At 43.1% G+C, this 14,792-nt stretch overlaps 1 protein-coding gene across 1 annotated transcript in view; it reads right to left on the reverse strand.

The window, feature by feature from the left end:
- The window catches only part of LOC124722264 (glutaryl-CoA dehydrogenase, mitochondrial-like), a 43,540-nt gene extending 41,842 nt beyond the window's left edge, over positions 1 to 1,698 (reverse strand). Inside the window, exons 1-2 of the mRNA XM_047247452.1 lie at positions 1,685 to 1,698; positions 657 to 876 (exon numbers count right to left, since the gene is read on the reverse strand). Coding sequence (XP_047103408.1) covers positions 657 to 876; positions 1,685 to 1,698 — 234 coding nt within the window. The remainder of the gene's footprint in view (positions 1 to 656; positions 877 to 1,684) is intronic.
- Positions 1,699 to 14,792: the final 13,094 nt, after the last annotated feature.

Genomic DNA, 14,792 nt, shown 5'->3' on the forward strand with positions numbered 1-14,792 from the left:
TTTTCCAGATATTGCCCTTCTTACTGCTGCCCACTGTGAGCAGCCAAGGTGAGATATACTATGTGTCCCAATTCCGGTCTTATTCTAAATGGGTACTTCATTTAGATGTGAGTATAGACATTTAGCGTGCGACAGCACTCCTCTTGTAACAGTACTGGAAGGTACACAATTACTACCTCCCCTCCTTGCTTATAGGGCATGAACACAGGGGCACCGGCACCCTGGCCAGATAATTGGATTGCTTTGCTGGGTAAAACTTCAGCTAAGGGAATTAAAATACACTCATCTATGGAATCTAAAGGAAGTTCTAGACATTACAGGCATAATAAAGAAGAAAATTGTAGAAAATAAAGTAACTTTTGCATCTGTTGCCTAAAGATGCTTCTACTAGAATAAAGAAATTTTTCTTGCTGTTCTGAGTTAATGCATACACAAAACATGACACTTTGCCCTCACTTGTTCCTACCAACACACAATTCTCATTTAACAAAGAATTAAATACTGCTCTTGGTTGGTGTCGCAACGTAGTTGTCAGTCTCACACATTGCAATTCTTGACTGAATTACTCTGCCCATATTCAGTATGTTCTGGTATAAGATTAGGGATCATGGTAGTGAGTTATGGTGACACATGACAAAAACAAAATTCAAGCTTACTTTGAAACTGGTCACACCAGGAAGAACGTTTTCCTCTGGAACTTCAACTTCATCTAAGAAAATCATTCCTGTAGCAGATGCCCGAAGTGAGAATTTGCCTTCTATTTTGGGTGTTGCCAATCCTTTAGCTCCATTCCATTCCACAATGAATCCTCGTAACTTGCCGTCTTCACATTTTGCCCAAATAATTAAAATATCTGCAACTGGGGCATTGCTTATCCTGAACAGACAATAAGTTACATAAACATAGATGCAGTATTACAAGTACACTTTTCAAATCAAAAGAAATCAACACAATGGAAACTCATCATAGATAGTATTAAGGAACAAGCATATGACAATATGATGTGTCTGAAATACCCAAATATAGCTACAGGTATGTACTATTATGCATGCCCACTCGGTTAGCTGTGCGGTCTAACGCACTGCTTTCCAGGTAGGAGGCATGCCGGTCCCCGGCACAAATCCATGCAATGGATTAGTGTCGAGGTCCGGTGTGCCAGCAAGTCTGTGGATGGTTTTTAAGACGGTTTTCCATCTGCCTTGGCAAATGTGGGCTGGTTCCACTTATTCTGCCTCAGTTACACTATGTCAGCGATTGCTTCACAAACACTTTCTCCACGTACGCATACACCATCATTATTCTACCATGCAAACATTGGGGTTACTCTCGTCTGGTGTGATATGTTCCTGGGGGAGGGGAGGTGTCCACTGGGGGCTGAACCGCGCAATAACCCTTGGTTCGGTGTGGGGCGGCGGTGGGGTGAGTGGACTGCTGTAACCTGTTGTGGGATTGTGTACCACTGTGGGCTATGGCAGGGACGAAGCCTCTCCATCATTTCTAGGTCCTCAGTTCCATACAATACAATATTATTATGCATGATTATTAACATAGAAAAGCACCAGTGTAGGATTTTTATAACATAAGAAATGATATTATTATTATTATTATTATTATTATTATTATTAACCTTTATTTGTCTATGATACCTTTACAGCCTAGAACATTGTAATTGCTGCACACTTACAATGATGATATCATGTCGTACATATAAGGAATACATAAGCTAAAATAGAAGCACATTAGATGCCATTATATAAACATTCAACGCCACTAATACACTGCAACATTCAAAAGTAATACTACTGATAATGGAGTTCAGAAATGTCTGAGTGGATATAAAAGTCTTTTAATTAACAGCTGTTTCAACTTGCTCTTAAAGAAATTTCCACAGAGCTGCTTCACATTATTTGGCAACCTATTATAAAATGCAAGTGGACTTTCATTTGTAGCACTTTTGTTACTCAGTATCATAATAACAACACCTTATGAGACCTTAGTTTCTCCCAGTGTATAGAATGTCGTCACCCAGCTGCATTCCCCTAAGTTATTTGAATACACCTTGTTCATGTATTGCATTAATAAAATCTCTATTCATTATGCTTATTGCATCATTCTCTTTTACAAATATAATTGTCATAAGCATATACCTTTATTGTATAGTCAATAAATTATACTTAATATAGTCCCAACACGACTAGTGTTTGCTTACAGTAGTAATAACCATAACTAGTATCTTCTGAAGCCTGAATATTTTATCCATGTAGACTGTGGGTGCTCCACCCCAAATTTCAGTCTCGTGTTGTAAATGAGAAGGGATTAATCCATAGAGCATTTGTTTAATAATAGGAGGAGTTATATATTTTTCAGGTGTTTTAGCAACCAAATATTTCAGCTAGTCTCTTTACAGATGTAGCTGACAGACTCTTTTCATGTAAGACACTCATCAATAACAATGTCTAAAAATTTATGTTTATTGGATGTTTCAACTGTAGACAGTGATTCAATATTTATATACACTTGAGACTGGTTGCAATTGAGCACCAACTTTATCACAACAGTCTTGGCCTTATTCGGCATAAGTTTATTCATGATCAGATGTTCCATGATTAGTTCAAAGTTGTCTTTATTGTTTTGGAATGCTATCTGCTCATTGCGGCTGAGGATAATAAATGCTGTATCAGCAGCATAGTTCACTAGCTTTAAGTTTTATGATCTAAGAATACTTCCCTGGGAACTCCAAAGTTGAGAGTCTTGTATACTGATTTTACTGTGGGGCATTCTTACTTCCATTCTTATAAGATAGTTTAGCATACTGTCTCCCATCTCAGAGATAACTTATGAATTTTAGTGATACTGCTATTATACCGCTAATTTGGATAAAAGTACTGTATGATTTATAGAACCAAATGCCTTATGCAAATCTAGAATTAATACTTGCAACACTTAATACAGTGAAAAACCATACTTCAACATAATTGTTTCTTTTGTATCTGCACAGGCACGACAACGTTGCAAAACATAGCCATCAGCACAAATGTCACTAATCTAGCCAACTGTGGGCACTCAACCCAGGAGCCTGGAAGCTGGACCGCAGAAGAGGATAAACTCAATGTGCAAGTTGATCTATGGGGGAACAGGGAGTCCAAACACCATGTAGAGACACAAGGAGAAAAGCACAAAATGCAACCAGCATGAATTACCAAACAAATAACATGTGGAAACAAGAGCATGCTGCAATGTGGAAGTCAGGTCAGTGTTAATCAATCACTCCATAGGAACTCACTGGCCCAACCTATCGTCCCTGGCAAGTAAACACCTGAGTCAGCAGTTCTGCCCATATGACACTCCACACATGACGTCCATGATAGCTTCTGCACTACTCTACCACAGAACCCACTGCAGTTCATCTGTGTCCATACATTTGTCTGCTGGTGGGGATACCAAAATTTCAATTGAGCAACACATTATTGGCTAGTTCTACAGCCCTGAAAGTTCTCCTTGGTACCCAAGCCACAAAACATAATATCTTTATTTATGCCAATGCAATGTTCTTCTACATGCACATTGATACAGGTATTTCAACGATTGGTGGTCCATTAAAGGTTCCCTTGCCTGAAGTGAAGTTCAGTACATTTCTATCATCTGTTCTATGCAAATAATTGAGGTTCAAAAAATTTTGAACTCAGGTCTACATTATTCATGTAATGTCCTGACAAACTGACAATTATTCTGGTATATGTTTCAAGTTTCCTGTTGTTGTTGTTGTTGCTGTTGTTGTTGTCTTCAGTCCTGAGACTGGTTTGATGCAGCTCTCCATGCTACTCTATCCTGTGCAAGCTTCTTCATCTCCCAGTACTTACTGCAACCTACATCCTTCTGAATTTGCTTAGTGTATTCATCTCTTGGTCTCCCTCTACAACTTTTACACGCCACGCTGCCCTCAAATGCTAAATTTGTGATCCCTTGATGCCTCAGAACATGTCCTACCAACCGATCCCTTCTTCTAGTCAAGTTGTGACACAAACTCCTCTTCTCCCCAATTCTGTTCAATACCTCCTCATTAGTTATGTGATCTACCCATCTAATCTTCAGCATTCTTCTGTATCACCACATTTCGAAAGCTTCTATACTACTCTTGTCCAACCTATTTACCGTCCATGTTTCACTTCCATACATGGCTACACTCCATACAAATACTTTCATAAACGACTTCCTGACACTTAAATCTATAATCGATGTTAACAAATTTCTCTTCTTCAGAAACGCTTTCCTTGCCATTGCCATTCTACATTTTATATCCTCTCTACTTCGACCATCATCAGTTGTTTTGCTCCCCAAATAGCAAAACTCCTTTACTACTTTAAGTGTCTCATTTTCTAATCTAATTCCCTCAGCATCACCCGACTTAATTCGACTACATTCCATTATCCTCATTTAGCTTTTGTTGATGTTCATCTTATATCCTCCTTTCAAGACACTGTCCATTCCGTTCAACTACTCTTCCAAGCCCTTTGCTGTCTCTGACAGAATTACAATGTCATCGGCGAACCTCAACGTGGGCTACAACCCCGTCTCACTCCCTTCCCAACCACTGCTTCCCTTTCATGCCCCTCGACTCTTATAACTGCCATCTACTTTCTGTACAAATTGTAAATAGCCTTTCGCTCCCTGTATTTTACCCCTGCCACCTTTAGAATTTGAAAGAGAGTATTCCAGTCAACATTGTCAAAAGCTTTCTCTAAGTCTACAAATGCTAGAAATGTAGGTTTGCCTTTTCTTAATCTATTTTCTAAGATAAGTAGTAGGGTCAGTATTGCCTCATGTGTTCCAACATTTCTGCGGAATCCAAACTGATCTTCGCCGAGGTTGGCTTCTACCAGTTTTTCCATTCGTCTGTAAAGAATTCGCGTTAGTATTTTGCAGTTGTGACTTATTAAACTGATAGTTCGGTAATATTCACATCTGTCAACACCTGCTTTCTTTGGGATTGGAATTATTATATTCTTCTTTAAGTCTGAGGGTATATCGCCTGTCTCATACATCTTGCTCACCAGATGGTAGAGTTTTGTCAGGACTGGCTCTCCCAAGGCCGTCAGTAGTTCCAATGGAATGTTGTCTACTCCCGAGGCCTTGTTTCGACTCAGGTCTTTCAGTGTTCTGTCAAACTCTTCACACAGTATCGTATCTCCCATTTCATCTTCATCTACATCCTCTTCCATTTCCATAATATTGTCCTCAAGTACATCGCCCTTGTATAGACCCTCTATATTCTCCTTCCACCTTTCTACTTTCCCTTCTTTGCTTAGAACTGGGTTTCCATCTGAGCTCTTGATATTCATACAAGTGGCTCTCTTTTCTCCAAAGGTCTCTTTAATTTTCCTGTAGACAGTATCTATCTTACCCCTAGTGAGATAAGCCTCTACATCCTTACATTTGTCCTCTAGCCATCCCTGCTTAGCCATTTTGCACTTCCTGTTGATCTCATTTTTGAGACGTTTGTATTCCTTTTTGCCTGTTTCACTTACTGCATTTTTATATTTTCTCCTTTCATCAATTAAATTCAATATTTCTTCTGTTACCTAAGGATTTCTACTAGCACTCGTCTTTTTACCTACTTGATTCTCTGCTGCCTTCACTACTTCATTCCTTCTTCTACTGTATTTCTTTCCCCCATTCCTGTCAATTGTTCCATTATGCTCTCCCTGAAACTCTGTACAACCTCTCGTTTAGTCAGTTTATCCAGGTCCCATCTCCTTAAATTCCCACCTTTTTGCAGTTTCATCAGTTTTAATCTACAGTTCATAACCAGTAGATTGTGGTCACAGTCGACATCTGCCCCTGGAAATGTCTTACAATTTAAAACCTGGTTCCTAAATCTCTGTCTTACCATTATATAATCTATCTGATACCTTCTAGTATCTCCAGGATTCTTCCATGTATACAGCCTTCTTTTATGATTCTTGAACCAAGTGTTAGCTATGATTAAGTTATGCTCTGTGCAAAATTCTACCAGATGGCTTCCTCTTTCATTTCTCTCCCCCAATCCGTATTCACCCACTATGTTTCCTTCTCTCCCTTTTCCTACTCTCGAATTCCAGTCACCCATGAGTATTAAATTTTCGTCTCGCTTCATTACCTGAATAATTTCTTTTATCTCATCATACGTTTCATCAATTTCTTCATCATCTGCAGAGCTAGTTGGCATATAAACTTGTACAATTGTTGTAGGCGTGGGCTTCGTGTCTATCTTGGCCACAATAATGCGTTCACTATGTTGTTTGTAGTAGCTTACCTGAACTCCTATTTTTTTATTCATTATTAAACCTACTCCTGCATTACCCCTATTTGATTTAGTATTTATAACCCTGTATTCACCTGACCAAAAGTCTTGTTCCTCCTGCCACCGAACTTGACTAATTCCCACTATATCTAACTTCAACCTATCCATTTCCCTTTTTAAATTTTCTAACCTACCTGCCCGATTAAGGGATCTGACATTCCATGCTCCGATCCGTAGAACGCCAGTTTTCTTTCTCCTGATAACGACATCCTCTTGAGTAGTCCCCGCCCAGAGATCCGAATGGGGGACTGTTTTACCTCCGGAATATGTTACACAAGAGGACGCCATCATCATTTAACCATACAGTAAAGCTGCATGCCCTCGGGAAAAATTATGGCTGTAGTTTCCCCTTGCTTTCAGCCGTTCGCAGTACCAGCACAGCAAGGCCGTTTTGGTTAGTGGTGCAAGGCCAGATCAGTCAATCATCCAGACTGTTGCCCCTGCAACTACTGAAAAGGCTGCTGCCCCTCTTCAGGAACCACACATTTGTCTGGCCTCTCAACAGATACCCCTCCGTTGTGGTTGAACCTATGGTACGACCATCTGTATCGCTGAGGCACGCGAGCCTCCCCACCAACGGCAAGGTCCATGGTTCCTGTTAATAAGTCGTAATTCTTTCATAAAGTACAATGTATTCCCTTCCACAGAGAAGAGCAAGCAATAAGAACTGAAATAGACCAGCAATAACTTCAGCAACACCATCAACTACTTCAGTAACAACTAAACAAACAGGAGAGCCAATAAAAAAGTTTGGAATAATGCAGTCACCAACAGTCTTAGGAGATACACGCTTTAGTGTCCCTACTACCATGTCCAGCGTCATTTGTGCCATTCCAAGAAACACAGGGGCTTGAGACTCTTACAGGCAATACCAAAAGCAACATTTTGAGGTGTTCCAGGTGCATTGTGTGAATGTATGTAATTCACTTTTGTAATGGTTCTGCCACACATCTGTCACTGGCAGAAAACTTGAGAGGCTATCATTTCTTATACCAGGTAAACTCTTATATTATTATGTTAATTGCTAAATAATATTTTAACATTTTATTTTAGACAGCGAAAATAACCACTAAATTTTTGTACTATTCTGAACCACACAATGATAAAATTACTGTCATAACAAAGCAGCAAGAATGGGGACCAATGAGAATATGTTGGGGGCAACAGAAAGGGAGAAAAGACATGGGAGTGTGTCCTCTGTGACAGAAACAAACAGAAGGCTGTCAGAGGTGGGAGCTTTCCACTGTTTATGGTCAAGATACAGGACAGCAGTAGCAGCCAGCAGGGGGTCTTCAGCATGGACTGGTGAAGAAGGACATGGCACCTGATCCCACATAACGCTGCCATTGTAGGTGATGCAGCCACTGCCATTATGGACACTCCATCCAGAATTAGGAGCTCATTCAATTGTTAAGTCCTAGTCTCCAAGATTACAGGGGTAATAGTCTCAAAAGGCCAAAATGGCTGTCATTTGCTATGCTACACAAAGGAAGCATCAACTACCATTTTGTAAAATGATCCCTGTTGCTTCAGAGACTTGCTGTAAGGACATTTTATTAACTGAACTTAATGCTGTAGCAGTGGTTCAGAAATTCATTTATGTAAGCTACCATGTTTGCTGAGAATACGTAAGTCACAAGATATTTGAACCTGTGAGTTATCATCTCCCAAGTCACCGTAAATTAGTGACTCAACCCCTTTTGCAAAATTTCTTCTAAAAAATATAGTACGGAAAGATATCACAGCAGCTATGGAGTTTAGTGGCATCATCTTGCCAAAAGTGCTATGAAGACATCACAACTAACTGAACTTTCCAACTACATAGAACTGTAACCACAATAATTTAAAAAAATAGAGTTTACTGTTTCATTTACCTTTCACTTGATTAACTCTGTCACTATTAACTTTTTACTGGACTGTATACTGAACTCTTATTTTTTCTCAATACTATCTCAGAAGCAAAACTGGTAAGAAACTTGTATTTTTCATCTTATTCATGTATATGTTTGGACTCAACTTTTTCCATGAAGTTGAGTGTCACCTGTCAGCACTGTTGGCCACAGAACTCAGGTTACTGTGGAGCAGAGATATGAATGTATCAAGTTTTCCTTTGCAGGAAAACAATTTCATAACTACTATGACCAAATGTGAGAAGAGCAAGGGAGGTTGTAGAGAGTGAAAGTGATGGAGGTTGAGGCCAGCCTGTTGCCAGGGGCAGAGAGGTTTTTGTATGGGCATTTATGAACCCAGTGTAGTGGGAACACAGTATAGCACATATCTATGTAGAACTAGCATTTCTATTGTTAATAACTTTTCTCATACAGCTCAGGATAATAAAAAAATAACTACTAATTTTCTGTCTAAAATAAAACATACAATCTTATTTTGTAGTAAATATTATCTTAATTATCTCTTTGTCTGCTGTGTAAAAGACTCAAACTGTTGTGACAGTGCCATGACATTTAACAGTGCCGCCACGACAGTACGCGCAAATGGCGATAGAGGCACTCCGCAACTCGGCTGAGCGCGGGAGTGCCACCTAGCTACGAATGGCGGCGGCCGCATGTCACGGCACGGCAGTCGAATAAGAGATACTGAGTTGTTATCATGTAACCAGCTATTGCTTCTAAGTGAGTGTGTTTGAATATCCACGCAATTATTGGGGATTAAAGGTTATAACACTTTTTGGCAACGAGGTCGGATATTTTCACTGCGTTGTGGATTTGTGTGTTCGTGACGGGGCAGACATGGAACAGCTTATGCAAGCGCTCATTGAACAACAAACACAGTTGACGGCTGCTATTCAGGCATTGTTGACATCGCTTACTCATCGTCTGGCTTCCTCTTCTCCGCCTCCATTCTCTCCATACGATGAGGCTGCTGAAGACTGGGATGATTATGCGAAGCGTTTGCGGCAACACTTCTTGGCTTTCGGCGTTGTCGACGCTCCTATGTGTAAGTCGTTATTTCTATCTTGGATTTCCCCACGGATCTATCAGCTGCTATCTCAGTTAGCCCCTCTGCGGGAACCTGCCTCTCTGTCCTTCCAGGAAATGTGTGACTTATTGTCTAACTATTACCGAAAAAACACCCACGTCGTTGCCACCCGTGTGGCGTTCTACCAGTGTCGTAAACAGCCCCATCAATCATACCGGGCTTGGGCGGTGGAAGTACACGGTCTGAGTAGGAAATGTCAGTTTGTCACGGACACTCATCATGAGTCTTATGCTGATTCAATGGTTAGGGATGTTATTCTACGGCTTGCTCCTGATAAAGACGTTCGGCAACATGCCCTACAACTGCCAAACCCGTCGTTGTCGGAAGTTCTAAGCATCGCTCAATCCTTTGAAGTGTCTCACACTGCTGGCGCGCAAATAGATGTGTGGTGTGATGTAGGCGCTGTACAGTCAACTTTCGACCCGGACAATTTGCCTGTTTCACAGGAGAACGAAGATGTGGCGGCGGTTCACTCGCGTAAGCAACGTCGCGTTGGGCCGCAACGCTCGCAGCGACAACAGCAACCACGGAAGCAGGTTCGTTGCGCACTTCCTTCTTGTCCACATTGTTTCGTACAGCATGACAGGGCCGTGTGTCCAAAATGTTGGGCCACGTGTAATTCATGTAGGAAAAAAGGCCACATTGCTTCTGTGTGTCAGTCCCCTAAAGTTCCTGTCAACGAGGACAAGGCATCGGACATGGATGTTAACTGTGTGCTTTCTCAAACAAATAAGTTGTTTGTTACTGTTCGTGTTCTGGATAAAGACATTCGCATGCAAGTGGGCACTGGCTCTGCAGTAACTCTCATTAATTCTCGCACGTATTTGGAGTTGGGCTCCCCTCTCTTGTCTCCAGTTACGCGAAATCTGAGAACTTATAATAAACAGAAAATTCCCATCATTGGCCAGTTTGATGCTTCCACTGCCTACAAGTCTGTTGTTCGGCCCCTCACATTTTATGTAGTGGATCATGTGGGCTGTAATGGAACTGACGAATAGACGTCATTTTATTTTATGATACACTATTAGACGTCACTTTATTTTATTATTCACTAAAGTCATGTTATAAAAGCTTTTGCTTAAGATAATACTAAGTTAGGTGTTGCGATCAATAATCGATATTGGAATTGTATGTTCTTTGTAGCTTATGACCGTGTTCTTTGGTCTACTACGGGCTTTCGGCCACTTGTGTGTTGGCCACGGTTGAGTGTAGTTGTGCATATAGTTCTTGCAATAAATGTGTTTGATACAAAGAAACCGTGGAATACTGCGTCATTTTTCGATAGTCCAGTAATAATTAAAAAACCCGCACCTTTTTCTTGGACCCAAAGCAGCCAAGGAATCATCGCCTAGACAACAAGAAGCCACAAGGACAACGCAGACACAGCAGCATCAACAAAGGAGACATCATGGCCAGCTCTACTAAATTACTTTACAGCCATTAGCTACACCGTAACGGTGTCCTTATGGAGTTAACTTTTCCTGCACAGTAGAGCCGGTTCGTGACAGGGCACTGAAAACCTGTTCGGTTATGATGCTTTCCAGTTGTTCGGGTTCTCCGTTGATGATGATGTGCACCTCATATCTGAGGATATTCCGTATCAACAGCTGGATGGATTGGGTTCTGAATTTTTGTTCGTGTTCTCTGCTGGCCTGGGTCGTGCCAAGGATTTTGAAGCCCACATTACTCTTAAACCTACAGCTTGCCCTAAGTTTTTCCTGGCACGCCCTATTCCGCTAGCGTTGCGTGCACCTGTCAAGGCTGAGATAGACAGGTTAACAGCTTCGGAGATTCTCCTTCCTGTTACCTCCAGCGAATGGGCATCACCAATCGTGGTGGTTTCTAAACCAAACGGGAGTCTGCGATTGTGTGGTGATTTTAAAGCCACTGTCAACGCTCAGAGCCTCATTGACACTTATCCCCTTCCCCGTCATGAGGAGTTATTTACCAAGCTCACTGGGGGCCAGTTCTTTTCCAAACTTGACTTATCGGAGGCGTACCATCAGTTGCCATTGGATGCTTCTTCTAAGGAATTTCTCGTCATCAACACTCCTTGTGGGTTGTATCAGTACCAGCGGGTACCATTTGGCGTCGTTCGCGCGCCGGCCACTTTTCAGCGGTTTTTGGAACAGCTCACGGCTTCCGTTCCTGGCTGCATAAACTATCTGGATGACATTCTTGTCACGGGGGCCTCCACTGAGGAGCACCTTCGCAATTTGCGTTCACTGTTTCGGGTTTTGCATTCGGCTGGGTGGAGGTGCAATCTGGACAAGTCACAGTTCTTCCAACCCTCCATTGTGTATCTTGGTTTCCACTTGTCCCGTGAGGGTATACGTCCTCTACGTCAGCATGTTGCGGCCATTAACGCTCTACCCCGGCCGTCTACGGTCAAAGAACTTCAGGCGTTTCTAGGCAAGATTGCTTGTTATCACAAATTCATTCCATCCGTGGCGGCGGTCGCTCATCCTCTGCATCAGTTGTTATGAAAAAACGTCCCTTTCTGCTGGTCCGACGAGTGTGAGCAGGCTTTTGTCCGCCTGAAGGCTCATTTGCAGTCAGCGCCTTGTCTTGCCACATTCCGTCCGGATCAGCACTTGGTTCTGGCGACTGATGCGTCACAGTATGGCCTAGGGGCTGTTCTCGCCCATCGGTATGAGGATGGGTCGGAACGACCCATTGCCTATGCTTCCAAGACCCTCAATGATGCGCAACGGCATTACTGTCAAATCGAAAAGGAGGTGCTCGCTATCATTTATGCTCTAAAAAAGTTCAGCATTTTTTTGTATGGTTCTAAATTTCACCTCATCACTGACCACAAGCCGCTGGTCTCTCTGTTCAGCCCATCGGCGTCGCTTCCGGATAAGGTAGCTCACCGCCTGCAACGTTGGGCCTTATACTTGTCTCGTTTTCACTATGAGATTCACTATCGCCCCACGGCCCAGCACGCCAACGCTGACGCATTGTCGCGATTGCCGATGGGCCCCGACCCAGTTTTCGATCGTGATGAACTACTCTGTTTCCACATTGATGAGGAAGAACGTCGTGCAGTCGAGGGTTTTCCACTCACAGGTTCGCAGGTCGCGTCAGCTACTGCGCAGGACATGGTCCTGCGTCAGGTGATCGGTTTTGTTCAACGGGGTTGGCCGGACAGGACCCAGGGCCGGGCATCGGATCCCCTTTGCAACTACCATGCCTTGCGCCTTCGTCTGTCTGTTCGTGATGGTGTTGTTCTTCTGGCCACGGATGGTGCATCTCCATGGGTCGTGGTGCCAGCTTCTCTTCTCAAAGATGTTCTCAAACTGTTGCATGAAGGCCATTGGGGTATTTCTTGGACTAAGTCCCTGGCCCGCAGGCACATTTATTGGCCCGGTATTGATTCGGACATCGCCCACATGGTTGCTGCGTGTGGTCAGTGTGCTCAACAACTGGCTGCACCTCGTACAATGCCCTCTCCGTGGCCTGATCCAGCGCAGCCATGGGAACGGGTGCACGCTGACTTTCTCGGCCCCTTCCTCGGTATTTATTGGCTACTGTTGATTGACGCCTTCTCGAAGTTTCCGTTTGTTGTTCGATGTTCGTCGGCCACCACTGCGGCGACGACGCTGGCTTTGTCCAAAATCTTTGTGCTAGAAGGTCTTCCATCCACGATCATCACAGACAATGGCCCTCAGTTCTCTTCGCAGTCCTTCTGTGATTTTTGTACTGGACAAGGGATTCATCATGTTACAGCACTGCCCTTCCATCCGCAATCGAATGGGGAGGTCGAGTGCCTTGTCTGCAGTTTCAAAAGCCAGATGAAAAACTTCCGTAGTGATTTATCCACAGATGACGCTCTGCTGCAATTTCTGAGTTCTTATCGCTTCACGCCTCTGGGTGATCGCAGCCCTGCTGAACTCTTGCATGGCCGCAAACCGCGCACTCTACTGCACCTGCTTCACCCTGTCAGGCCTTGTGCTGTGTCCCCTAGTGCGGGAAAATACTTGGTGGGTGCCGACATGTGGGCATGAGAGTATGGACCTCACCCTAAATGGATTCCAGGGGTGGTCAAGGCTCTTCGCGGCCGCCGGCTTTGTGAAATACATACGGACGACGGCATGGTTGTTCGTGATTACGACTAGATGCGCCCACGAGTGGTGGCCACGCCGGTGCCACCACCCCTTCCTTCTCCTCCACCAGCCCGAGAAGCCAGTCCTGTCGCTGCTGCTGATCTACCGTACGTGTTGATGGAGCCGCCGTCGCTACCATTGCCGAGTACACCGGAACCGGCCCCAGTTGCGACGCCGCCTTCTCCAGGACCCATCTCGCTGGAGCACAGCCCCAGGTCCATGACACCTATGGATTCTGCTCCGGAGTTTTCACCCATCTCATCCATGAGGCACATTCCACGCACGAGCTTCTGTCCTGGACATTTTCGACCATACTCTCGTGTCTCTCCGCAGGATCTTCTCGGGGCCTCACAAGAGGCCATGGATGTCTCCGTACTGTCCATGTCTGCAAGGAAGTGAGTGTTTTTTTTTTCTTCAAGAGGGGAAAAGTGTTGTGACAGTGCCATGACATTTAACAGTGCCGCCACGACAGTACGCGCAAACAGCGATAGAGGCGCTCCGCAACTCGGCTGAGCGCAGGAGCGCCACCTAGCTACGAACGGCGCCAGCCGCATGTCACGGCACGGCAGTCGAATAAGAGATACTGAGTTGTTATCATGTAACCAGCTATTGCTTCTAAGTGAGTGTGTTTGAATATCCACGCAATTATTGGTGATTAAAGGTTATAACACAAACCCTTCCATCTTCATACTCTTCATCAATATTTTGCCACATTTGATAACTTTTGAGACAAAAATTAGGTCAAAATATAACAGAACCGTTACAATTTCTTGTCATGGATAGAGACACAAATATTTAAGGTACTGAGAAAATATACGCCATTAATGAACCCAGTCTCGTTGCCTATGGCCCATTCCAGTCATATGTCAACAAGGAAAGCCACTTTGTTGTATATCAGTGCCAGAAGCATCAGGGGCAACTTTATGAGGTACTATATTTGTGGTTTGACCTGTAAATGCCATTTCCATGAAACAAATGAAGATCTTTGTATAAAATGTTTTCAGTTTTCTTGCCATGTGAAATCAGAGTAAAATCTAAAAATTTTGATGATTATATCAATCGACTTCATCAACAGTACCTAACAGCAACCACCTGATGGATGTAATCATTAAAACCTAAATGTTTTACTATAATTTCAAGCAGCAAAAAGACTAAAAACACCAGATTCTATATGTTTAAATTCTGAATTTGAACAGTCGTATACAAACTTCCTAATGCACAGTGGTACTGTCCATTTTAGGAACTCTGTTGTGAGTAATTAAAACTAGATGATCACACAGTAGAAGACTATCATACAGATTTGGAAGTTGCAATGCCAGGAGATTTGAAAGTAGAAGTGCCGTACAGCT

This window comes from Schistocerca piceifrons, chromosome X (assembly GCF_021461385.2).
Source record: "Schistocerca piceifrons isolate TAMUIC-IGC-003096 chromosome X, iqSchPice1.1, whole genome shotgun sequence".
NCBI classification, from domain to species: Eukaryota; Metazoa; Arthropoda; class Insecta; order Orthoptera; family Acrididae; genus Schistocerca; species Schistocerca piceifrons.